Below are 26370 nucleotides of genomic sequence, written 5' to 3' on the forward strand. Positions count from 1 at the left end.
CTTATGCATAGCTGCCCCAGTTGAGTTTGTCCTTGTGGAACTGAATGTTATCATCTTAGGACCCCAGGGGCAACACTATGAACTTCTGCCTCCAATCCTTTTAGAAGATGAAAATCACAAGAACTACTGCTGCTTTTGCTTGTCATTTCTTATTCAACATTTGTTGGTCAACTAATAAGCTACTACATTATCCATGATCTGGAGTCATGTTCTACAGGAAGTATGTTCTGTATTGTACTGATGGGTAATTTACCGACTACTTCCTTGAGAAGCTCTGTCTTGGCCATGAACTCAGGGAAGGTGACATTGGTGCTATAGAAGAAGGGTACAAGTGACTGTCATTTATTCATCAGGGTGTATTTCTTGCAGTGTTACTGGAGTGTTTCCACCCATGTCCCCAGCAAATTCTTTCACATCCAGATCCATATTTTTGTAGAGTTCTGCTCTTCCTGGACCACAGAATCCTCATTACCTCCTGGGATGAATGAGGAGTTTCTCCTTATCTACCAGAAAAACCATCAAAGCAACGAGATAAATCATTCATAGCTCTGACCCAAATGCCTGGCTGTGTCAATCACCACATTCCACGTGGGAGGAAAAGCAGCAATGCCTTCCATGGTGTCATGAAGGACTTTCTCATTCCTGGCCAACAACTGTGAGAAAGGCAAGGATAGTGCATATCTCTCAATAATGACATCCTAGATTCAAAACAGTTCTCTCAAGCTATGGTCACCAGACTATTCCATACATTGTTTGTTTTTTTTTTTCTATTTTGCCAGTCCTGGTCCTTGAACTCAGGGCCTAAGCACTGTCATTGGGCTTTCTCAAGCCTAGAGTTCTACGCTTGAGCTACAACACCATGTCTGGCTTTTCTATGTATATATGGTACCGAGGAATTGAACCTGGGTCTTTGTGCATGCTAGTCAAGCACTCTGCCACTTGACCAAATTCCCAGCCCGTTCTTCCATGCTTGGATAGCAGAAACAGATATTAATGGAAACATTCAGACCTTTGTTTTTGAAGCAACTTTCACTGCATTCATTTAGCCAGCCTTGGCCCTTCATCATTCAAGCTTCTGCTGTATGTTTTGTTATCTCACTCTACCAGAATGAAGGATTCATTATTCCAGGCAACCTCAAGGGCCACAGTCTGTACATCCAGATGCTTATAAAGACATGTCAAGTAGTTCTGTGGATCTGAGACCAGTGTGCTTAAGAAATAAAGATCTTCTGTTCTTCCAATATCTATCACATTCAAAGTGCCTTCTGAATGCTGAGATCCTTCATTCTTTATCCCATAGATGGACAATCACTGTTGGTCACCGCCTATTTTGCAAGTTCTTTTAATGGGGGCAATCCTAACTTTCACCAATATATTTAAACAAAAGCTGAAAATAGACACTGGTTATATATTTTAAACCGTTTACAAGGTCTGTGGCCAGGTAAATTCCTCCTTCTGAGCAGGGATATAAATAATAATAGTAATAGTAATAGTAATAATAGAAGAATACACTTTCAAAGAGACTTTATTTAAGTATGAATGTTTTGTTTCCTACAAAAGAAATCAAAATCAGAGATAAAACACTCTTGTCCAGTCGAAGGGCTTAATTAATGGTGACACCATTCTGCCCTCATTCTACTGAAACAAAAGAAAAAATACACTCACACTCTCAGGAGATTGCTATCCCAAGAAATAATTTGTTATTTAGAGGATTTGTCTTCAAAGGCAGGAGGACTGGATATAACAGTCCCATTTATGTTTAAGAGCCATATTGTAAATTTATTAGTTGACACTTGAGATGACTGCCACCATTACAATGAAAGCCCATTGAGAAATAGGTCAATATTTTTAATTGTGACATTTAAGAAATTACCAAAGCAGTGACTTCGAAAAGCCTGTGCGTGGAAGTAAACCAATTATTTTTCTTTCCTTTCTATCAATACCAAAAGATCAGGTTCTAATGAATATAAATATGTGATACTTTTGACCTTTCTTTTTTCCATATATTTTTATTGTAATTAATAGAAGGTATATTCACCACATAGAAGGTGTATTACTTCACATACATTGATACCCTTTCTCATGTCTTGGTCCCCATTTCCCTCCCCCACACTGCCCCTCATCTTGTTTTCCCCCTTCCCTAACCAATTTCAAATAACCAAATATGCATATATACTATATATCAGATAACAAGGTGAAATACTGTAACAATATGAGATAGCCAAGGGACAACAAGAGATGAGAGATAACATAGAACATTAAGGACAACAATCACTCATTATATGGCTTTTGTTTCTATATCCTGGAGGTTCTTTCATTTAGCATCATACTATATGGCCTTATGTATCTAGGTTTTGTTCTATTGTAAATCTCTGCTAGGAGAGCCCAAGGTTTCTACTGATTATGACAAATGAGGGAAACCATTGAGCCTATGCTCCTTTGAGTCTGGTTTATTTCACTTAATATGATTTTTTCTAAGTCTTTCCATTTCCTTACAGATGGGGCGGTGCTGTTCTTTCTGACAGCAGCATAGAATTCCATTGTGTATAAATACCACATCTTATTAATCCACTCATCAACTGAGGGGCATCTGGGTTGGTTCCATATCTTTGCTATGGTAAATAGTGCTGCAATGAACATCATTGTGCTAGTTGTTTTAGTATGTCCTTGTTTCTGAATGATTGGGTAAATACCAAGTAGTGAAATTGTTGGGTCATAGGGGAGTTCTATGTTTAGTCTCTTGAGGAACTGCCATACTGCTTTCCACAGTGGTTGAAGGAGTTTGCACTCCCACCAACAGTGTAGCAGTGATTCCTCCTGGCCACACCCCCTCCAGCATCTGTTATTATTAGTTTTCTTGATCCTGGCCATTCTAGCTGGAGTGAGGTCCTTCCTTAAATATTCCTGCATAAATCCTCATCAGGAATGATAATATAATTATTATATGAAAAACAGACTAAAGCCCATTCAAACACAGTGAATGTTTTAAAGACATTTATAAAGGCAATGGCAATAAATGATTTTATATTTTAAAAATACAATCAGATTTTATTTGCAGCAAGAGATTATTTAAAAAATTGTAAAACACTAAAATATAAGTTCAACATTATATATTGATTTACATAGCATTAATTATTTTTGAAATTGAAAATAGCAATACCAAATTGGAGCTACTCTTGGGCTATTAGAAATCATCTTAAACATATAACTTCAAATAAACCAAGTTAACAGTCTATTAAACACTTGAGATCATACACATTAGAATGATAAGTCCAAAGCACAAGTTTGATCAGAAATTAAAAGAAGTGCACATTAACTTAAAGGTTATAGCTTTATAGTGCATTTTCCAGTTTCATTAGAGAAAAATGTCTCTCCCAGCAATTGAGGTTGTGGAGATGCACTTCAAAAATGCTTCTTCATAGTATCGTAAATTCATTCTACCATTTATCAAGTTCTTAAAATTGTATTTATTAGATAGCAATGATATTATTATTTATTGTAAGAATATGAACACATAATGTCTTGCTACACCAGACAAGTATATTGGGTCTCTACTGTTCTTAAGAAGCACACATGGGAAACCAGAGAACATTATCTCCCACCAGCCTGGTACCTATTCCACATTTTATAGGGCAAAGATCTGCAACAAAAGGTCAACATGAAGAAGCAACAGATTTCTAATGCAAGATCACTAACTCCACATTGCATTATGGAGTTTTTGGTAAACAGATATACCTACTTTCTTTTGTATAGTATTTTAAAGCCTGCAAACAATCACTTAAAACTATTATCCTTGATGACGGTTAAATATGTCAACATGGCCATGCAACAGCATTCAGTTATTTGACAAAATTCATGATACTGCTTCCAAGGTATTTTGAAGATTTGGTTAATATTTAGGTAAAAAGGATTAAGGTTAGCCATGTGAAATAGACCTCTTTAATTAGCTAGGAAATCTAAAATAAAACAAAAGTTTTTTTTACATTTAAAACTGCAGCAGTGACTACTGCCAAACCAAATGACTTAGACTACAACAGCTTTAGAAGTAACTTGGAAAAACAGAATAGCACAGGTAAGACATGATTTTGACTAAGTCGCAAATTCAAAAATAAACTTCTGTAAAATATGCTTACATAAAACAATAACAAAGTATTCATTGTAGATATAATTATTGCCTCCAGAATTATTTCAACTTTATTGAATGTCTAAACAACTTTTTAGTGAAATTTATTAAAAATTACCATAAAACAGAACTGGAAGTATGACACTAAATGAAAGAACCTCCAGGATATAGAAACAAAAGTCATATAATGAGTGATTGTTGTCCTTAATGTACTATGTTATCTCTCATCTCTTGTTGTCCCTTGGCTATCTCATATTGTTACTGTTATCTGATATATTGTATATATGTTTGTGTGATTATTTGAAATACGATAGGGAAGGAGGGAAAACAAGATGAGGGGCAGGGATGGGGGGAGGGAAATGGGGGCCAAGACATGAGAAAGGGTATCAATGTTTGTGAAGTAATGCACTTTCTATCTGGTAAATATAATATAATCCTTCTAATAATTACAATAAAATATATGAAAAACAACAAAATAAACAGAACTGGAGGGAATCTCTCCTAAGATTACTTTTACTCCTGTTTTGTTATTCTAAACAATAACAGGAAAATGAAATGATTGTAGAATGATTAAACTGTGTGAGCAGGGATGATCCTTGGAAGAGTTTTCCTTTATGGAGATAAAAAATGTAGAAATTACAAAAGTGGGCTGGGATTAAATACATCTCTTTTTTTTCTGCTTCATTTAACATATAACCTGTTTACCTGCCCCTTGACCTGTTCAATAGTAGTAAGAAAACAAAACTTTGTTATTTAGATGATCATTCAAGCAAAAGGAAGCATAGAAAAGACACAAGCATTGCAGTAAGGAGACTAGCCTTTGAGGGAAAATAGTTCTTTATTTAATTGAGGGGGAAAAGACACACATAGATCATCAGAAATTCTTACCTAATTTTATAAAACTAGAAATTCATCCTCTGTCTTTCCTGTCTCCCTATTTCTTTTTTGTTCTATTAGAAGTTAGTGATCATCTTCAAAAGAGTACGATGTTTGTTTAGCTGTGCTACACTAGTGTAGCATCTCTGTGAATTATTATAAAGTCTAATTTTTCTACAGTGACTATATGTTACTCCAGGAGGCCTGGGACTTTGGGATCTTTTATTAACATGCACTTTTCCAAACTGCATTGTACTAAGAGCTTTTAGCCCTGCTCGATTTATTCCCCTTTTAAAAGCAGTCTCATTTAAAAGCACACTCACTCAGTCTCAATTTCAGAAGGATCTACAGCTAATGAAGACTGCCTGGTTTGCATCAAGTCAGTCATATATATCATAATTAGGGACGCATCAGCAAATTGGCTTCATTTTAGAAATCTTATCCTGTTGTTATTCAAGATGTTAGGTTAAATGCATGGTTTGATTGAATTACAGGCTTAGCTATTAGAAAGGAAACGCTTGATCACCATGTTTTTTTATCTTTATGTGGCAATGCAGATTTTTCTTTTTAGCTACATATCTGAAATTATGTTTTGTTTAAGAAATTTTCCTTAAGACAGAACGAATTACAAATGAAATGGGAGTGACTTGGTGATCTACCCGAAGTATTTCTTTATGATTAAAAAGATCCTATTGTCTAGTTTTACAATCATTCTACTACAAAGCGGGAAAAGCCCATCTAGTTGCCCAGTTATAGCAAGAAAATGGCAATTATGGTAATGATAAAAGGTTAATGGCTATCAGTTTCCAGAGAGCAGATTGCTACATCTGCTGCTATGTACTTCCCACAAATCTCATCATCTGCTTTTCATGGGGCTGTAAGAAGCTCCCTACTGAGCCCTAAACTCGTAAAAGTCACTGGCACAGAGAGGGTAACTTGTACAAGTCATATAGCACAGGCATCCCAAGACTTCTGCTTTTGGATCTGAACCTGAGTACACACACACACACACACACACACACACACACACACACACACACACACACATAGATATCTACTGTGGCTGTGATCTCAGATGGACAGGTCCACACAAATTGGTTGTGATTGGATACAGTTGTGAATTGGCTAGATTATTGGCTACATTCCTAATAATCTCCTTCCCTCTCTTCCTTCCTTCCTTCCTTCTTTCCTTCTTTCCTTCCTTCCTTTTTTCCTTGTTCATATAGAGTGAACTTGAATTTTTTTTTTACTTTTTTCTGTGAAAGACAAGGACAGTTTAGCAATTTAGATCTCAAATAAGTGTAGTGAATGACACAGTCCTGACTTGGGCACTTTTTTTTTGCCCGTCCAGGGACTTGAACTCAGGGCCTGAGTATTGTTGTTGGGGCTTTCTCAAGGCCAGAGATCTTCCACTTTAGCCATAGCACCACTTCTAGCCTTTTCTTTTTCCTTCCTTCCTTCCTTCTTTCCTTCCCTCCTTCCTTCCCTCCTTTCTTCCCTCCTTTCTTTCTTTCTTTCTTTCTTTCTTTCTTTCTTTCTTTCTTTCTTTCTTTCCTTCTTTCTTTCTTTCTTTCTTTCCTTCTTTCTTTCTTTCTTTCTTTCTTTTTTCTTTCTTTCCTTCTTTCTTTTTGTGTGGGTCATAGAGCTTGAACTCTGGGCCTGAACTCTTTTGCTCAATTGCCTGTTTTATTATAGTGGTTAATTGAAGATAAGAGTCTCACATTCTTTAGTACCTGGGCTGGCTTTGAACCTCAATCCTCAGATCTCTGTCTCCTGAGTGGCTAGGATTACAGGCCTGAGCCACCATGCCTAGGTACTTCTAGCTTTTTTCTATGTATGTAACACCAAGGAATAGAACCTGGGCATGCTAGGCAAGCAGTATACCACTAACCCGATTCCCTGAACTTTGAAAAATTTGAACCATATTTTTGGTGTAGTATTCATACAGATACAAAACTCACAACTCATTACATGCTATTTTAAGAATAAAAAAATTCAGTGCCTAAATTTTTGGTTTTGCCAGTTTAAAGCCCATAAATAAGAGACAATTTTGTTACTATATTTTTGTATTGATACATTATTTGTGATATTTTATCTTAATAATGTTGGATATGAATAATGAGAAAATTAGCACAGTAGATCAATTAGTGTTGGAGCTAATATTATAAGATAAAATTATGGGCAATATCAAAAATATGGGCACTTACTGTTTAATAAATCCTTCAAAGGTGAAGAATTTTCAGTAAAGGCATTGGCTACAAGGAATCAAACCCCATAAATCTATATTGTTTGTTTTCAGAAACATTTTAAAATTGAGAAATCTGAATTAAAATCAACAGTCTAACCCCAAAGTACAATTCAAATTTTTAGAGCTGGAAAATATTTCAGATTTTTCAATATATATCCTACATTAGACAAAAAATCAGTGGAGGAGAGACTCAGGGATATGAAAACTTTTATTAAAAATTTGGAGTTTTATATGACAAAAATTCAAATATATACCATATTTTGTATGCATTATTATGTTTTCATTGGTTGACTTAATATTTTGTCATTGTGTACATAAATGTTACAGAATGAAATTTATATCAATAAATATGACTTTGTGGGGGGGTAGGGTACGTATACATGAGTACATGTGTTCTAAAAATTACCTTATTTAACTTTTTATTAACCTTGTGAAATAAATGAGCATTTATTTGTTCATTTCATTAAACTAGGTGATAATTCTTTAGATGTGAATATTAAGTAGGTTCTATTGTATCTAATTATAAAAGTTGTAAATGTGATTAATTGATAAATCTAAATTTTTTCTATTCTGTACAACTTTGTCTTTTTAAAATATGAAATACTTAAAGGCATTACTTTGATAAGAAATATGCATGCCTTCTAGATTGTGAAATGATCTCATGTGCTTTAAGAAATTTATGTTATAATTTTCCCTATCCTAACTCAGTAACAAAGGATTTCCCATGCTATAAAACTGTAGTTTTAGAAAGTGAGTTTTATTATGCACTGAACTTAGAGGTCAAGAATATTGTTCTCTTTTATTCATAAAAAATGAGAAGTTGCTGAATAAATGATCATTAGCAAGTAAAAAATTATCATGGGACAGAGTAAAACTTTCTGTATTGGCCTTAAAATTCAAGTTTGCTTTAAAAACTGAAACAGTATGAGGCAATTTCATGTAGATATCAGTTTTCAGAGCATGAGATAAATAAGGCTGTGCTTTCAGGGCTATGAAATAATTTTTTTCCTTTAATCTTAAAATTACTAACTGTCTACCAAAGTTTCACCTTCCAGTATCCCCTGTGTAGAGATTTCTGTAGCTTCACGACTTTACCAGCATTCCAAAGTGTTTGTTATAGAGATTTTAACAATTCTACTAGATGCACAGTAATATTTCACTGATTTAATTTACATCTCACCAGTCACAAAGGAGGAAATGTTGTTCCTAAATTACTTATTTTCTTGATGAGGAATGTTCACTGCTTTTAAAGTAAAGTATTGCCTTACTATATTGAATATTTTAAGAATTCTTTTATAGTTTTGATATAGTTCCTCCATCTAATACCTAATCTATACATACTTTACCTAATCTGTGGTTGGCCTTCATTTTACAGCATTTTATTTCCCAGACTAAAAGCTTGAAAATATAGTTTGACGTATGATGATCACCTTTCCCTTTTATGGTTTGTTTTTCGTTGTTGCATTTTCAAAAGACACATGTATAGACTGTAATCATAAGCTTATTTAAAATTTTATTCACTTGTCTTAGAGCTTACCTTAGAACCTAGTATTCATATATGTAGTCAGGAAATGTCTGTTCACTTTAACCTATTTACTCAGGAGCCAAAAAGTAAATATGCAGAGAACTACATTTTTGATTAGTCAGTTCATGCACATGATTCTCTTTCATCATCAGCCAGTAACAGAATGATTTTTGAGAGGAAATATGCCAAGTGTCATACAAATGGACTGCAGTCGACAACCAGGAGCCACTGTTGTCATTATCCCTGCTGAACTATTACATTTCAGAAGCCCAGGGCTCCCAAAAGAAAGGTCAAGTGAAAGAGTAATCTGTAATTGTTTGGTAGTCTATAATGAGGGTTCCATGTTGATCCTAGACATTCCTGGGCTCGCAACCAAACATTGGCATCAAAAAGTGTATTATGTAATAAAATATTGAATATTTCACTGGCAGTAAGTATTAAAGCTTGAATAAAGGTATTTTCATATTTTTATATATTATATAATGAACATATTGAATGCACATATATATGTACATAATAGATACTCACTTTGTGGGTGTGTCATTTTGAATATGAAATGTCCCTCATAGGCTCAGATATTAAAGGCTTGGTCTCTAGCTAGTGGAAATTGCATTGTTAAGAAGTAGAGTCCAGGGGAAACAATTAGTTCATCAACATGTGTCTTTGAAGGTTATACCTTTCATCTAATTCTGTCCCTGTCTACCATGAGGTGAATAGCATTTTCCTGACATTTTGGTGTTCTATCGCATTATGAGCCCATGGTAGATAAACTCTCTGAAATCTTCCTTTCCTTAAGTTGTTTCTGTAAGATATTTGATCACATGGATGAGAAAAATATCTAGTATAGTATTTCTAGGATCTTTTTTCCCCCAAAACTTCTATTATTTAAGGCGTCTAAATATCACTTTTCTTCTTCCTACCATCCCAGCTTTCTGTTGTTGTTTTGCTCAAACCTCAAATCTCACCCCACAGCTACAGAAACATATCCTGGGAACATAATAATGGCCCATCTATACAAAGGTATCTAGGCATTTAGCACAGAAGCAACAGAACAGAACCCACAAAAAGAAAACCCCATGTCTTTTGGAGATACAAGCCTTCAGAGTAGGATTAGCAGTGGCATAAACCAAGGGGGGTTGTGAGAAAACCACACATAGCAATATCTCCAACTCCCTGCATCAGATATGCAGATTCCTGCAGAAAATGATGAAAGCATCTGGAAACCTCAGAATGTTGCTTTACATAATTACTGTGCAATAAAAGAGAAGGGAAAGGTATATATGACAGCAGGAACGTTCTGGTGAGTAGTTCTCAGCCGAGGAGTTTTCACAATTAGCATCAACTGGATTTTTCTGCTGGACCAGTTAATTCTACCAACGCCATGCCACCAAAATAAATGAGGGAGAGGAGCACTAGGTTTAGGATGTAAATGTTTATCTCTTCTTAGAGGTGCAAATAAATGAGCACTTTCTCTCTTCCTGCGTCTCATTCTCACTTTCTCAGACACAACTCATTGGTCAACATTTCTGAATAAATATTGAGTGAATTGAAAATAATGAAATGATTACTTTGTGTGTGTGTGTGTGTGTGTGTGTGTGTGTGTGTGTGTGTGTGTGTATGTCAGTATCAGAGCTTGACTTCAGACCCTCATCTTCTCCCTTAACTTTTTCACACAAGGCTGAGGATTAACCACATGAGCTATACTTCCATTTCTAGCTTTTTGCTGGATAACAGGAGAAAATAGTCCCATGGACATTTTTTTATCCCAGCTGACTTAAAGCCAAGATAGCCATATTCCAGCCATTCAAGTGGTAAGGACTATAGGTGCAAGCCAAGAGTGCTGTGAGAACTTTACTTGAAATCATCCTACTATTTCATATGTCAAACTACACATAGATCATGGTCTTTTGCATGAGCAATGATTGGTTTATTCTTCACTCCAGTTTATGAACTGGTTATTTAGAGAACCCAGCTCTCTTATCTGCTGTTCTTCATCAGTTTGCTTATGAGGTCCCCTTTCATGGTGGGCCAAGGCCATGTACATTTTAGTGTACATCTATCTTAGAGTGATCCATTTTGATGGTTGTCTTACAGGCTTCCACTGTCATTGCTAAGGTGTTGAGAATGGGTAATTCAAGAATGCTGAACTTCCAACTGAAATCAATCCACACAACTAGTCCATGGCTTATCATGTATGGGAAAGTGAGGAAGAAGTAAGAGAGAAGCAGAGAGTTATATGTATAGGATCTGTGTCAGTATTACACTATTACATGGGTCTTGCTAATGAGCAAACATGAAGAACGTCCTTTTATTCCTCTCAAACACAGTTTTTGGATCTATTTCAAATCTGAAAAATTATTCAAAATACTATGTGAGCAATTCATTTGTGTCAGATAAATTTTAAAAATAATTCTTAGACAATTAAACTATGATAAATTGATCTTTTCAATTTCATTCAAAGTCGTGGTAATAATTGTTCCAATAAATAAAATATTGAAAAAGAAATGAGAGGCCAATACAGAAAATAGGAACCTAGAAAAACAATGAAACCTTGCCAATGAAACAATGAAACAATGATCAATAGCCAAAATTTTTGGCCCATTAACAAATGTCTCATCTTTGTGCAAAATTATCAGATACTATCATCCAAACTGCTTGGCACCTATCCATTTTATATACCTTTTTGAGAACATTTCTTCCTCCTATTTGCTTTCTATAGAAAGAAATGTGCCCTTCACACCACTGCATAAAGGTAAGCCACCAATTTCATGTCTGCTTCCTTAATGTGCTTCTGTTACTCTTTCATTTCTCCATTGCATGCATGAATTGTGTCAGGCTGAAGAATTGTAGGTGATAAAATATATAGACTCTCAGAAGAATACTAGATAATGGCAGTTAAGAAATATGTGTGATGTTCAGTATAAATTTCCCAAATGATCTGTAGTTTTCTTTCTTCTCTACCAGTTACTTTGCCATTTATTAGTCTTCCTTTCGGTAATCATTCCTTATTTCTAACTATTGTTTTCGTAGCTGTATGAAAAAGCATCTTTAAATGAAATTAATGAGTGCTTGTTAGAAAAAATGCATATATCTCATTTTCCATGGTCCACAGAATTGACATGATTACTACAACATTGTGTAGTCTCCTTTGCAAAATGTCATATTCTCTAGCCTTTCAGATTTCTGTACTGCCCTTTTTTCTTGGATCACATTTTGAGTCATGCATTTCCTCTCTAACTTATTTTTCTTCCATGTTCTGATTCTAATTTGGCCTCAGTTCCAAAACTATAACCACATCCCTTTACTCTTCTTTATCTAATGGCATCTACTCACAGAAAATTTTTCTTCGAGAGATTCATTTATCAACTTCAAAGCTTTGCACATTTCTTTACTTTTCAATGTTCCAGCCCCATAACATAGCCATCTGCTAGACAGATTTCTTCATTCATCAATGTTTAAAATCAAACTATTCTCTCTCCTCTGTTCCTACCACACTAATCATGTTGCCCATGACCAAAAGCACTCCAGTACTGTCTTCATAGAACTGTGCTTTATTTTGTTTCCTCTGATATTTCACCTATCAGACAATTTGTATTCCTGCATCTCTGATTCAGTTAGCTTTTACTTGAAATCTTTCAAACTACAAGTTAAACAGAGAGCAATCAACTAGTTAATTCATTTATTTCTTTCCTCTATCCTCCCTGTACACTTTCTTTCCTTCCAATAGGCTGTCTATTCTCAGTCTCATTCCCCAAATTTCTCTAACAGTATAATCCCTTCCCATTTTCTTGGCACATTTGACTAAAAACTTCCCATCCAATCAGATTGTCTACATTGCTTTCCAACTCTTTGCTTTTGAAAAGTACTTGAAATTTTGCTCCATCATTCTGCAGATTTTCAATCAATGAATCAGTTAGACATCACTTCCTATTTGTTACTTCCAGATATATGTTATTTCTTCATAACTCCTTACTTAATCACCATATACATATATATATGTATGTATACACACACACACACACACACACACACACACACACACACACACACGACTAGCCAATATCCACTTACATGTTCTTTGAGGGCTTAGGAACACCAATTGGTAATAGTATTTGACATGGATTTCATCTATCTAGAATATTTTAGTATTAACCATTAGCCTGTTACTGCTACAATTTGTTTTTATGGATGCTAGGGCATGAACTCAAGTTCACACTCTAACACTTAGACTCTTTTACTCAAGGATGGCTCTTTTACCTTGAGCTGCACCTCTACTTCCAGCTTATTGCTACTAAATTCGAGATAAATAAGACTGATAAATTTTCTAATCCAGCTGCTTGAATATGAATTCTCAGATCTCAGCCTACTGGTAGCTATGATTACTAGAGTGAGCCACCAGCACCTGGCTGTATTTATTTTGATCTACTTAAATCTAAGCAAAAACCAAGCCATAAACTTGGCATAATGACTGACGGTCATCACCTGTCCCACACAATACATAAACTACCAAGATAGATGGACACCAAAATGGCATTAGTGCAAAAGAGGAGGGTAGTTCTACTTCTCAATCAGTTTGCACAAGTCATGTTGGGATTTCTAAACTTCAATGCCTGGGTCCTGCTCCCATAAATCTGCTTTAATTAATAGATGATGAGACCTGAGTATCAGGATTGTAAATCTCCTCAAGTAATCCCACTATTCACTAAATTTTGGCAATTCCTAGATTCAGGAAAGAATTTTGGGTTCAGGAAGGTCGTGGTAGTAAATTTCATGTGGCAGGCATCCAACTCAAACTTTACTTGGCCCCTTGCTTCAATATAGGTATGTCTAGACAAACCCTTTTTTCTTTATTTTTCAAGAATCTGTCCTATGTATGATTCATAGTTAGATAACTCTCCATCCATACGTTACTGGGAAAACTGGTAATGCTTACCAACACTAAACCTTTGGAGTCATTCCATCCTCCTCAGGAACTTCTCTAGCCACAGATTCACTGCTCTAGTATCCTTCTTGGGAAGGTCTAAAACTGTTCATTATTGGAACAATTGCTGAAGGTAGAACAGATTGTAAATAAATTGTAACTAATTCATCTGTTGTGACATCTCCCACTTATTTAAGTTTCCTTGAGTCTTAGGACCTCATTTGCTAAGACAGTCTGCAGGGATAAAGTGATGTGTGCATTAGAAAACAGAAACTGATGCTGAAAATGGTTCAGTGATTTAGCTCAAGTCATCCAGTTAATTTGACGAAGTAAATTTCAAATTTGGAATCTTAACTAAGCTTCCAGGCCATGCTGATTTCCCAAGACAAACTCTGTCTTATCTCACCCACCAGGGGCTAGAGTACAATGGCAGTTATATGCCATGCACATACACATAACACAAGCAAGGGTCCCTCAATGGTCACATACCATGTGCTAGAGTATCAAGATATCATGCACTAAAGGACCTTGATGGTCACATGCCACAAACCACCTGTTACACATGAGTACACCATGACAGTCATCTGACATGTACTAGTACACCATAACTATCACATGTCACACTTTAAAGAACTGGGTAAGTGCTTTAAGAGAAAAATCAAGAATCATTCTACCTTCCTTGGTGAAGGTAAGTAAAATTTAAACCTAACAGTGAAGATAATATTCATTGATTTATTTGCTTCACTTATGATAAGACAGACCTTTCATGACTACACCTGCTTAGAACTCATAAGATAGACTTGTGTGTGTTCGTGTGTGCATATGACAGTATGGGGGATTGACCTCAAGGCCTAAGAACTGACTTTTAGCTTTATTTTGCTTAAGATGGATTGTTGTTTGGGCATGGTAGCTCTTGTGCCTCGCCTCTAATTGTAGCATGTGGGTCATGCTTCAAAACAAGCCTGGAAAAAAATCCATAAGTATCTTTTTTTCCAGTGAAACACCAAAAAGCTGAAAAATGGGGCTGTGACTCAAGTAATAGAGCACTAGCCTTAAAAAAGTGTTCGGTCATAGTCCCCAGGCCCTTAGTTCAAGCCCCAGGACTGGAAAAAAATAAAATAAAATTGCTGGTCTACCAAGTAAGCCACAGCTCCACTTTTGCCATTTTGCTGATTAATTAGTTAAGATTTGTCTGCCTTGGCTTCAAACTGCAGTCCTCCCCATAGCTTACCCTCTTGAACTCTTAATTATAGGATTGAGTCACAGATACCTGGCTGAAGTGGACATTTCTATTTGGAGCATACATCTGTGAGAAAACAATAACTGAATAACTATCCAGGTTATGAATACATGACCCAAATGTCCAATTGTCATTCAGAAGCAACACCAATTTTAAAATGAACTTGAAAACATAAAGGTTTTTCAATGATTCTGAAATACATATACAAGTAATTTCCATTCACAATTGATAAAATAAGTAATATTCACCATTTCAAACTAAAGTAGTATCTCAAGTCATTGTACTATAAATGAAATTAACTTGGAGGATAGGATGTATGTGGGCTTGAAAAGGAAGACAAAGACCACAGGAGTAGTACAGAAGAAAGAGGGTTGGAACTCTTAGTTCTAAATACCCACTATAAAATTAAAAACAAAAAGCTAAAGACATCCCTGCAGCAAGACTGGATCTAGACCTCTACTTTTACATTATCAAATCACCATGCACTTAATGAAATTTTCCAAGTGCAAGGTATTACAAATCAATTATTAGCAGAGACATTGTCTGATATATACCTTGATTAATTTATAATGTGGCAAGAAAGAAATTCATCTCACAGATGTTTAATTACTATGTACTCAGTGACAAGTAAAATAATTTGTGAAAAACTAAAAAAATGACAGAAGTAAGTTAATTGCCAGTGGCTCATTACTATAAACCTGGCTACACAGGATGCTGGAATGCTGCGATGTAAGGATTGTGATTCAAAGCCTGTCTGAGTAGATGAATCTGTAAGATTCTTATCTCTGAATCATTGAAAAAGTAGTTCATGTAGAAGTAGAAATGAGAGTTGAGTGGTAGAGCTTCAAATTTGAGGCTCTGAAATCCATCCCCAGTACTAGCACAGACACAGAAAATATGATGTGATCTTTGTGTAAAGATGATCCTTAAGTGTTTGAAAGGGGAGCACAAGCCATATAACGAATGATTGTTGTCCTTAATGTACTATGTTATGTCTCATTTCCTTTGCTGTCCCTTGGGTATCTCATATTGTTACAGTATCTCACTTTGTTATCTGACATATTGAACTTATTTGTATTTGGTTATTTGAAATTTGATAGGGAAGGGGGGGAAATCAAGACAGGTGGGGGGGTGGGGGAAGGTAATGGGGACCAAGACATGTAGAAGGGTATCAATGTATGTGAATTAATGCACCTTCTATCTGGCAAATATCATGTAACCCTTTTATTAATTACAATAAAAAAACGAAAAAAAATAAAATCACAGGGGTGGGTAAGACACAGTATTTTGAATAACTAAGACTGAACTTGTCCCATTAAATATGTATCTTGGAGATAAGATTTATAAAACGTTTAATATTACTTTGAAGAAAAGGAAGTAGTAATAATTGACAGTAAAAAATCCCATCATTTGTAACTAGATATGTGATATACACTGACTTAAGAAATGGGAGAGCATTACAACAAATGTACTTACGTATGTAACTGTGACCCCTTTCTCTGTATGTCACCCTTACAGTAAAATGAAATAAATTAATTTAAAAAAAACTTCTTTATGCATGCAACAAATTTCAGCCCTGATTAGAAATATCAAGTACAGATAGAGTGGAAACAATGAGTTCATTGAGGAAATATTTCTTGATTCTGGAGAAAAGTCCATCATTTGCACAGTAGGCCATATCCATCCCAATCTCACGGATCCTGCCTACCTTGCTTGCGCACATCCTCCACAGCAGCCACCAACTCTTCTTTGAGATCCTGGCTTTCCTTCGCAATCTGCTCACCCTTTTCTAGGAAGTTCTGAGTGGCTTGCTCCACAGATGCAGCCAGCACATGGGCTTTCTTTGATCTCCCTTTCTTTTTACCAGATGGGCCTTTGTTGCTTGTGTTGACAAGTGTTGTCACCTTAATTATAAAAGGAAAAAGAAAAAACTTTAAAAGTACTCTGGGAAACTGCCTGGAAATAATCTACCATGTTATGATTTCTATTAAATGAATATCAGGCTTTCTTCATCATGTCCTCCTCAAGAATCCTGTAGAACTCTCCGAAGTGGAGCCTAAAATAAACAACCATTATCTGTACCATGGGGGAACAAAATTCACATGACTGAAGTAGAAAGAGCAGACTTGCCTGTATCTCAAAGATTGCAGTTGACTTAGGGTTGTAATTTCACTGATGTATCAGTACAGTTCTTATACCCTGGATTAACCAGCCTTGAGTGAGTAAGAAAAATCAAGCAAATGTATTGTTGTAAATAACTTGGAATGTCCAGAAGTCACATAAGAATCAGGATTCTGACTCAAAATGTTTTATTTCATAAATTAATACATATCTATGATATACAAACCCTTAACCTAATTTTGATTATGTTCTAAAAACTGTCAGTGATTGTATACAGAGATTCCCTTCTTGAACACTTGTTTGTTAAACATGTCATTTGAAATATGATATAAAAATCAATGTTAATAAATTCTTTAATAAAAAAATCATTAAAAAATTTTTGTTATAGCAATTTCATCTTATGAAAGGATAACAAAAGATTAGGGATCTTTTGTGGGTCCTGGGACTTGAACTCTAGGTCTGGCCACTGCCCCTGTGCTTTTTTTGTTCAAGATGAAAGCTCTATCACTTGAGCCAAAGTGCCACTTCCAGTTGGGTAGAATAGTTTATTAAAGATAAGAACCTTATAGACTTTTCTCCTCAGGCTAGCTTTGAACTACTGTCCTCAGACCTTAGCCTCTTAAGTAGCAAGAACTTTAGGCATAAGACAAAAGCACCTGCTAGGATTAGTATGTTTAAGTTACCTAAAATTTCCAGAATCAAGTTAAATTTATATTTATTATCACTCATCCTAGTTATCAATTCATAAACATACCCCAAATGCTTCATTTCTTTTGACACTAAAAATTCAGACATTTAATTTAAAATCAAAGTTTTTAATATCTTTCCAACAAATGATTATACCCTACAAACTTTTGAACTTTTATTTTCTACTGAGGAGAATTTGGAAAGGAAATGAATCCATGTGGTCTGTATTGTCCAGGGGAAGCTGTCAGTTTTTATCATTACAGTTTTAAATTGTGTTTATAAGACTGTGGATTATACACTTTATTTTCATTGACATCTATCCTAGTTAGCTAATTGAATATGTTGTTTGAGGTTATTGAGAAATCCAGTCCACAAGAAAAGTTCAAATCCTGAAATCTCAGAGCAAGCAAAGCCATTAGTCAAATTCCCAAGTCATTTTATAAGGTAAGGCCTAACAATGTGAAAAACAAGATATTGAACAAATGTACTACACTATAATGATGAATAAAGGCAGAACCACTATTTCAGAAGTAGGAATAATGTTGAGAGCTGCAGAATTCAAATGTTTTTTCTTATTGTTAAACAAATTAAGCAAGACAGCTAATGAAACAAAGATTTAAAACTTTGAGATACAAACACTAACTCCCAAAAGAAAGCTAAAGTCATTAAAAATTAGAATACCAGATAATGATGATTTAATTGTAAAGTATATATGCAGTAAGAAATACTATTCTGGTCTGCTTAGCCCGTTCCACAATGAAGCAAAAATTAGAAAAATGGGAGTTTTCCAGAGAGGCTGCTTTCCTGAGGTAAACCTTGTCCTTAATGAGGATGGAGTCTGCACTATGAACACACTCATTTTCCAGGAAGATCAGCTGCCAGAATCACCAATACCTGTAAATAAGAGCATTAACACCCTAAGTATCTACCCAGTTACAGCCATTATCATGAACATATTGATGAATATTTTGCTCTATATATCAGAAGAAAAGGTTCTCTACTTAAACTTAGATGTGATTTATTTGTGTTCCATGCATAATCCAAAAGGTTTTGATACCTAATTTTTAGACTTCTCTACCAATAGAAAATAGAAAGGAAAATGTATTAATTTCAATGAGCTTGAGAATTTTAAGAAGAGGGATCAGATAGGGAAACTACCAAAATAGCTAAATGGGTTCATTTTCTGCAGAGGAAAATAAATTTCACCTCTCCACTTATCTCATAGTGCATTACTATATTGGGCATAATTTAGGTAATGGCATTAATAAGAAGCCCATATAACTCATCAGGAATGTGGTGAAAAATAAACATATAACATTATTACTGTTTCTTTTTTAAGTGATTATTCCAAAAGAAGCAAAGCAATTTAATGCTCTTTTAGTGATCACTTTCATTTACTCTTAGAGAGAAGGTCATGAATCAAGAAAAAAATACAGAAAAGGATGGGACTCCATAAAAGCTCATGTCCATCAATTTAAAATGCAATAATTGTCAACGTTCTGCACACTAATCAGTGGTCCATTTGAGAACAAAGCCAATAAATTACATAAGACAGATAAAGAAGAGGCACAAATTATTGAAAAAGTAGACATTATGTTGATGTTCATAGAAATAAGGTTCTCAGCACAATACAAAAGTGTTAAAAGGCAATTACAATTACTATAAGACCAAAGGGCAAGAAGGCTAAATACTACATAATAATAAAAGCCTAATAAAAAAGCCATAACCAATAAGACATATAGTGTTCAATACTCCATTCCCAAACATCTTGAGGAAACATATCAGAGATAACCAGAAAACAACATGTAGGCTAAATTAGAAAAACAAATACATAGTAGTTTGCTTTTACTCAATTCACTCTTCTTTTTACTTAAGTTAGTAAGGTTTCAGAAAATTAAAAAGAATTATTTAGCAACTTTGCTCCATATTTGGACAGTACATCATATGTTTGAATGAAAGTTACAGAAATAGGTGAGCTCCACAAATAGGTAAAAAAAATAATGAGGCCTATTTTGTATAACTGATGGTTCTCAATGCTACTTTTTGCATATATTTTTATTGTAATTAATAGAAGGGTTACATGATATTTGCCAGATAGATGGTGCATTAATTCCCATACATTGATACCCTTTCACATGTCTTGGTCCCCATCTCCCTCCCCCCTCCCCCCACCCCTCATCTTGTTTTCCCCTGTTCCCTATCCAATTTCAAATAACCAAATACAAATATATCTGATATATCAGGTAACAAAGTGAGATACTGTAACAATATGAGATAACCAAGGAACAGCAAAAGAGATGAGAGATAACATAGTACCTTAAGAACAACAATCATTCATTATATGGCTTATGTTTCTATATCCTAGAGATCCTTTCATTTAGCGTTCTATTATATGGCCTTTTGTATCAAGGTTTTGCTCTATTACAAACCTCTGCTAGGAGAGCCCAAGGTTTCTACTGATTATGACAAATGAGGGAAACCATTGAGCCTAAGTTCCTTTGAGTCTGGCTTACTTCACTTAATATGATCTTTTCTAAGTCTTTCCATTTCCTAACAAATGGGGCAATGTCATTCTTTCTGACAGCAGCATAGAATTCCATTGTGTACAAATACCACATCTTGTTGATCCACTCATCAACTGAGGGACATCTGGGTTGGTTCCATATCTTTGCTATGGTAAATAGCGCTGCAATGAACATTGTTGTGCTGGTGGTACACTTGATTTTTACTCTTTCTGAGCCAGGCTGTGCCCTACTACTGAAAAATACAGGTCATTTACTTCAGTTTTCCCAGGATAATGTACCGAGCAGGAAGTTCAGCTCAGAGAAATACCCAGGAAAGGAGATATATATATATATATATATATATATATATATATATATATCTTCCTTAAATTCACATGGCTCAAACATACTCACTAGGAAAAAGATCTTCTTGGACTTCGTGTCTCACACAGCTTTCAGGCAGTATTTAAAAGTTGGTTTCTTTCGTGGAAATCCTGGTGAAACATTGTACATCTCCTCCCCCCACAACCAATAAACCTAATTCTCAGTTTTCAAACACATATTTTCCTCTTCTATCATTTTGCAATTACATTTATTTACAGTATGAAAAACAGAAAATGAGGGACCAGGAGTATGACCTAGTGGTAGAATGCTTGCCTATCATGCCCTGGGTTCAATTCCTCAATACATACACAGAAAAAGGTGGAAGTGGTACTGTCACTCAAGTGGTAGAGCACTAGCCTTGAGAAAGCTCAAGGACAGTGTCCAGGCCCTGATTTCTAGCCCTAGGACTGGCAAAAACAATATCATGTAACCCTTTTATTAATTACAATAAAAATATTTAAAAAATCAACAAGCAAAAAACACAGAAAATGAAAAATCCTAACAAGGGTGATGAGGGGCAATAGCATTAAAATCAGCACATATAGAAACTGGTTTGATGTTTTCCAAAGCAAACTCTTATTTGAGAACAGACTAATTTATGGAGAACACAGGAAGTAATTTGGATAGGTCTAATGGAAACTTTGAAAGACTTTGAGGTCAACTTAGAGAATTCAGATTTCTTTAAAGTAGAGTAGCATTTCAGTGTTCATTCTCCTTTTTGTTGATGGTTTTCAGCCCGCAAAACTATTTGACTCTTCTCCGTACTTCCTGAATGATAATACTCTTTAGCTGACCTGAACTAATATAATCAATAAATTACCAAACATTACTCATGTTTAGTCATGTTATATAACTATGCCATATTTAGAGCTGCTAATAAATTCCACTTCCTCCTGGAAAAATCTCATAGTTGATTTTCCTTGTAACAATCTTTCATATTTCTAAGTGCCTATCACTTAAAATGTATGCACATCCCATCGCCTATATTCACTCCTCTATGTATCAGTCGTTGTGTCTCCCCTCCTACACTTGGAAGAGATTGCTGCTTCCATCATATCTTTATTTCAGGCTGTCAGAAACTGCTCAGCAACTACCACTCTGAGACTAGACTCATTGTTCTTGCAAATGACAATAATGCAGTAGTCAATGCCATTTCTTTTGTCTTCCTAGCAGTGTGTTTTATTGCAGGATAATTTTTCCATCTGACCATGACTCTTCTACTTATCAATTTTCTGTTCGTGAGAATAAAACCTTAATGTACATGGAATATTTCTTTTTGCAAAACACTAATAGCAATGGGCTTTGCTTTCCAAGCCAGTCATGTCTTCCTGAAACCAGCAACCATTTAATTTATCTAAGCTTGACCTGTGGGGCAGTTAATTGAAAATTTTTACCACTATGATATTTCAAATGACCTCAGGAGAGTATGAGTATCAATAGCTTGAACTTGCTGTAAATGTAAGCTATCAGCTCTTATAACAGACCAATGATAAATGGTCAATCGTTTGTACATTAAAGTCTGAGAAGCACAGGATACTAAGCCAATTATTTTCTTATTTCACCTTGTCACAAGTTAATTCATCAGCACACATGTTGTTTTTGCCTTTACTTCTTGAGTTTCTGATCAGGTAGGTGTGGACTAAACCATTTCATATTAACCTATAAAATTATGAGGATTATGCATGTTACATTGATTTGTTTTCCCAGAAATTTAGTTCACTTGAATATTACAAAAGAGAAATAGACAGCATTACTTTTGACATATACTCTTCCTCTTACATTATGACATGACAAGTTTGATATCATAAAGCAGAATATCTTGAAACATTGATCAGCTGGTTATTAGTGTGATGATAATCTTCTCTACAAAGCAATCACAAGGAATTTAGAAAAATGGAATCAGGCTAATATAAATGCAGTAACTCAAATAATTCTCTTGAGTGTTCCAGAAAACTGCACAATAAGAGAGAAAACAGCATAAATAATAGAAGTACATTGTACATCATTTTGATAGATGTGTAAAATCCTTCAATTTGCAAATAGGAATACTAAGTTTTCATGTATTCTGTTACATAGTACTGAACCATCTCATTCTCATGATTACTGAGCTAACATGAGAGAAAACTTTATTATGACATATTTGAGGTAAGTATAGGAAAACAAAATGATTAAATATAAAAACTAAAATAACAAAATTGGAGAGAATTAAATCTTGAAATGATTATAGATTTGATAACATTAAATCTTTAGGAAAAATCAAACTTATTGGTCATTCAAAAGGTAGCATCCAAGTAGCAAGTCAAATGATGTTTCTGTCAATTACTCTTCCTTAGCAATTTGAATATTTATTAGTTTTTCACTAAGCATGGCTGTGAATTTCTTTTTTAAAATATATGCAAAAATGTATTCTCCCATTAAAAATTGTCATGTGAGAAATTATTTTCTGCAGGAGACTGTCTGAGCTTTAAGGTGTTTGTCCATATTGGAAAGGAAAAGAAGCTAGAAAAGACTAGTTCTCGAGCATCAAATGATATTAATATGGACTTTCTGTGTTCAGCCTCAGTAATAACTTAAGCAGTACTTTCCTATCACAGAACAATTGAACTGATGTAATGTACCCACTACCTGATGATTATAACTGTAATCCCTCGGTATATTACCCCAACAATAAAATACATTTAAAAAAATCCTAATGCCCTACTGCAGATGAATGGATACAGAAAATGTGATATATATATATATATATATATATACACAATGGAATTCTACATAGCCAACAGACAAGATAAAATAATGGCATCTGCAGGGAAATGGATGAATCTAGAGCGAATCATGTTGAGTGAGAAAAGTCAAGACCAAAGGAACAAAAGGTGCATGGTGGGCCCGGGAGTTTGGCCTAGCTGTTAAAGTGCTTGCCTAGCATGCACAAGGACCCGGGTTCGATTCCTCGGTATCCCACATGCACAACCAAGCCAGAAGTGGCAGAGACGAGACACAACCAAGCTGGAAGTGACAGAGACGAGACTGCAACAAGCGACAGAGAGCGGAGGCGAGCAAGTGGAGCCCAACCGAGTGGTGGCCGGAGCCAGCGGGGCCGGAGCGAGCAGGGCTGGAGCGTGCGGGAGCAAGCCGAGCCAGAGCGAGCGGGGCTGGAGCGAGCGGGGCCGGAGCGAGCGGGGCCAGAAAAAGAGAGAGAGAAGGGGGCCAAAAAAAAAAAAAGGTGCATGGTATCCTTAATATGTGGCTATTACATTCTAACAGTACAAGAGAGAGGACTCAATATTTGCATATTTGTCAATGCTATGGACATGGTATTGGAAATATAAACAACTACATAGACATAAAAATCTATGACTCTATAGACATAATGTTTTATTTCATAAATTAATATATATCTATGATATATAAACCCTTAGCCTAATTTTGATTATGTTCTAAAAACTAAGTGCCAGTGATTGTATATAGAGATCCCCTTCTTGAATACTGGTTTGTTAAACATGTCATTTGAAATATGATGAAAAAATCAATGTTAATAAATTCTTTAATTAAAAAAATCCTATTTTAACCACTGGTGCCCTTGTGAAGAAATCCATACTGATTAGAATGTCCCCAAATTAAAGAAAGATTCAACTTTACTCTTAACTCACCAGTGCACTTCTGAAATTCAAGCCAAATGAAAAAGAAAAAGAAAACTAGACAGCTCCAAGGAAGAAGAGAACCAAACCTGAACCCAGGGAAATCAAAATATTTTCTAGCAATGCTAAATTAAAGGATTTAGTTGGCCCAAACTCCCATTCCTGTAGAATTCACATGTTTTACTTCAGTCTTTGATTGACAGAAGCATATAGTTTGTTATTTCCCTTCATTAACGTTAGTGGGCTCCAACAGAGAGAACAAGACTCTGCAGGGAAGGGAAGGCAATCAGAGGAATAAACTGAAAAAAATACATCAAGTCTCAAAATTGTTTTTTTGTCTAAAAATGTAAGATAGCAATCTCAGTGGACATTTCATAAAATATGCTTACTTTAACACTGTCACCCTATCCCATCTTTAGATAGTCACATGACAGATACAAAAATGGCCCAGGTAAAAGTAAGAATAAGACAAAATGAACTGGCAATGCCAACCTAGACTTGAATATTTTTGCCTAACAAGGAGAGTTGAGTTCAAGCCCCAGGACTGGCCAAAAAATATTAACAAAAGAGCATCTGACTTTCAAGCACATAAGCACACGCATGCACACATGCAAATGTGCACACACACATATCTTACACATATACACATACCACAGAAACAGAAAGATGCTTAACATGACTGATATCAAAGAAACTAGAGCCCAATGAATCTAGTGAAAATATAAGTACATATTAACTCTAATAGAATCCACTTCAAATACAAAATTTTGTCATCCCTTTTACAAGGCAAAATGGGACCCACTATAAGCAGAGCTGAGAAGGTGAAATGAGCTTTTACTCATCAGAGCTAATAAAAGATCTCATCACATTTTAATTGAACTGTTACCCAATGGCAGTCTAAAGGAATTACATTGAAAAAAAGAATTAAAAAGAAAGACGAAAACAACAGCAACAAAAATAAGCACAAGCCATTATATTTGTTCACTGCTTTGTTGAATGGAAACCCCTTTGTACAAATACTTAAAGATAATAAAAACATATTAAGTAAAACAAAAGGGTCACAAACATCTGGAAAATTTGGCCATTTGAATTATATACTTATTTATTTTGAGTAGTAAGCTTATTTATTTATTTGTTTATTTTTATTAGTGGATAACACTCCTGTAGTTACCACACCTATTATTTTGTCCTGAATTGGGGTGAATATATTTCCAGCTCAGTTGGAGTTGAGATAGTCAAATAAATAGAGGATATAGGCAGAGACATTTGTTCTTCATGAATTGATCCATTAAAAAAAATAAGTTTCCATCTAACTTCTTTAAGTAGTCAGTCTTAGAAACCAAGAGTTGAAAATTATGAAACCACAAACTTTCCTCATAAGGAACTGACTTGTAGATCTGAAAGACCCATTTAAGTATGATATAGACAGAATTTTGTTCAGTCTTAAGCGTTTTAGAGGGTTTGGGACATTTTAATCAACTGCCTCCATTGATCTTCCTACCTAAGTAGGACCAAAACACTATATAGAATATAGGTCAAAAGATTCAAAAACATTTTGAGACAAAGGGTAAACCAATGCAACAGTGATACTCACTAGACTTTGTATTGGAAATGAACTTTACATCTTGGTCAGGAGGGAAGCCAGGAAAAGAATAGAGAGAAAATGAGGGAGGAGGTAACACTGTTAAAAAATGTAACCATTGCCTTTCTTATGTAACTGTAGCCCCACTATTCATCAGCTTTACTATAACACTTTAGAAAAATATACAAAAATATATGCCAGAGAACTCATTACAACTAAAGCTTCAGGCACACAAAGACTGAGTTTAATGTCAATTACAGGAGGAATTAAATGATTAAATCATTTTTATTTGACAAGATGACCTTCATATCCCAGGTTTCATGTCAAGGAGTTTCATTTAATAATTTTAAGTTATTAGGTATGAGTAAGAAATTAATATGTGCACTATTGTTTCTGAATAACTGGAATGACTGTCTTATTTTAATGGTAATTTAAGATCAGCATGATTTATAATAAAATAATCTGGGACCTATTAGGATATACTTAACTTTTTAAGTAACTTCAATTTTCACTAAAATATTTCT

General features: G+C 35.0%; 1 protein-coding gene across 5 annotated transcripts in view; it reads right to left on the minus strand.

The window, feature by feature from the left end:
• Positions 1-26370, minus strand: part of Ctnna2 (catenin alpha 2) — a 1042262-nt gene that overhangs the window by 831732 nt on the left and 184160 nt on the right. For all 5 annotated transcript variants that reach the window (XM_090336597.1, XM_090336596.1, XM_090336594.1 and 2 more), the window contains one exon: positions 16642-16837. In XM_090336597.1, coding sequence (XP_090192723.1) covers positions 16642-16837 — 196 coding nt within the window. The remainder of the gene's footprint in view (positions 1-16641; positions 16838-26370) is intronic.

The sequence above is a fragment of the Megascapheus bottae genome, chromosome 7, assembly GCF_031878675.1.
Source record: "Megascapheus bottae isolate mThoBot1 chromosome 7, mThoBot2.hap1, whole genome shotgun sequence".
NCBI lineage: Eukaryota > Metazoa > Chordata > Mammalia > Rodentia > Geomyidae > Megascapheus > Megascapheus bottae.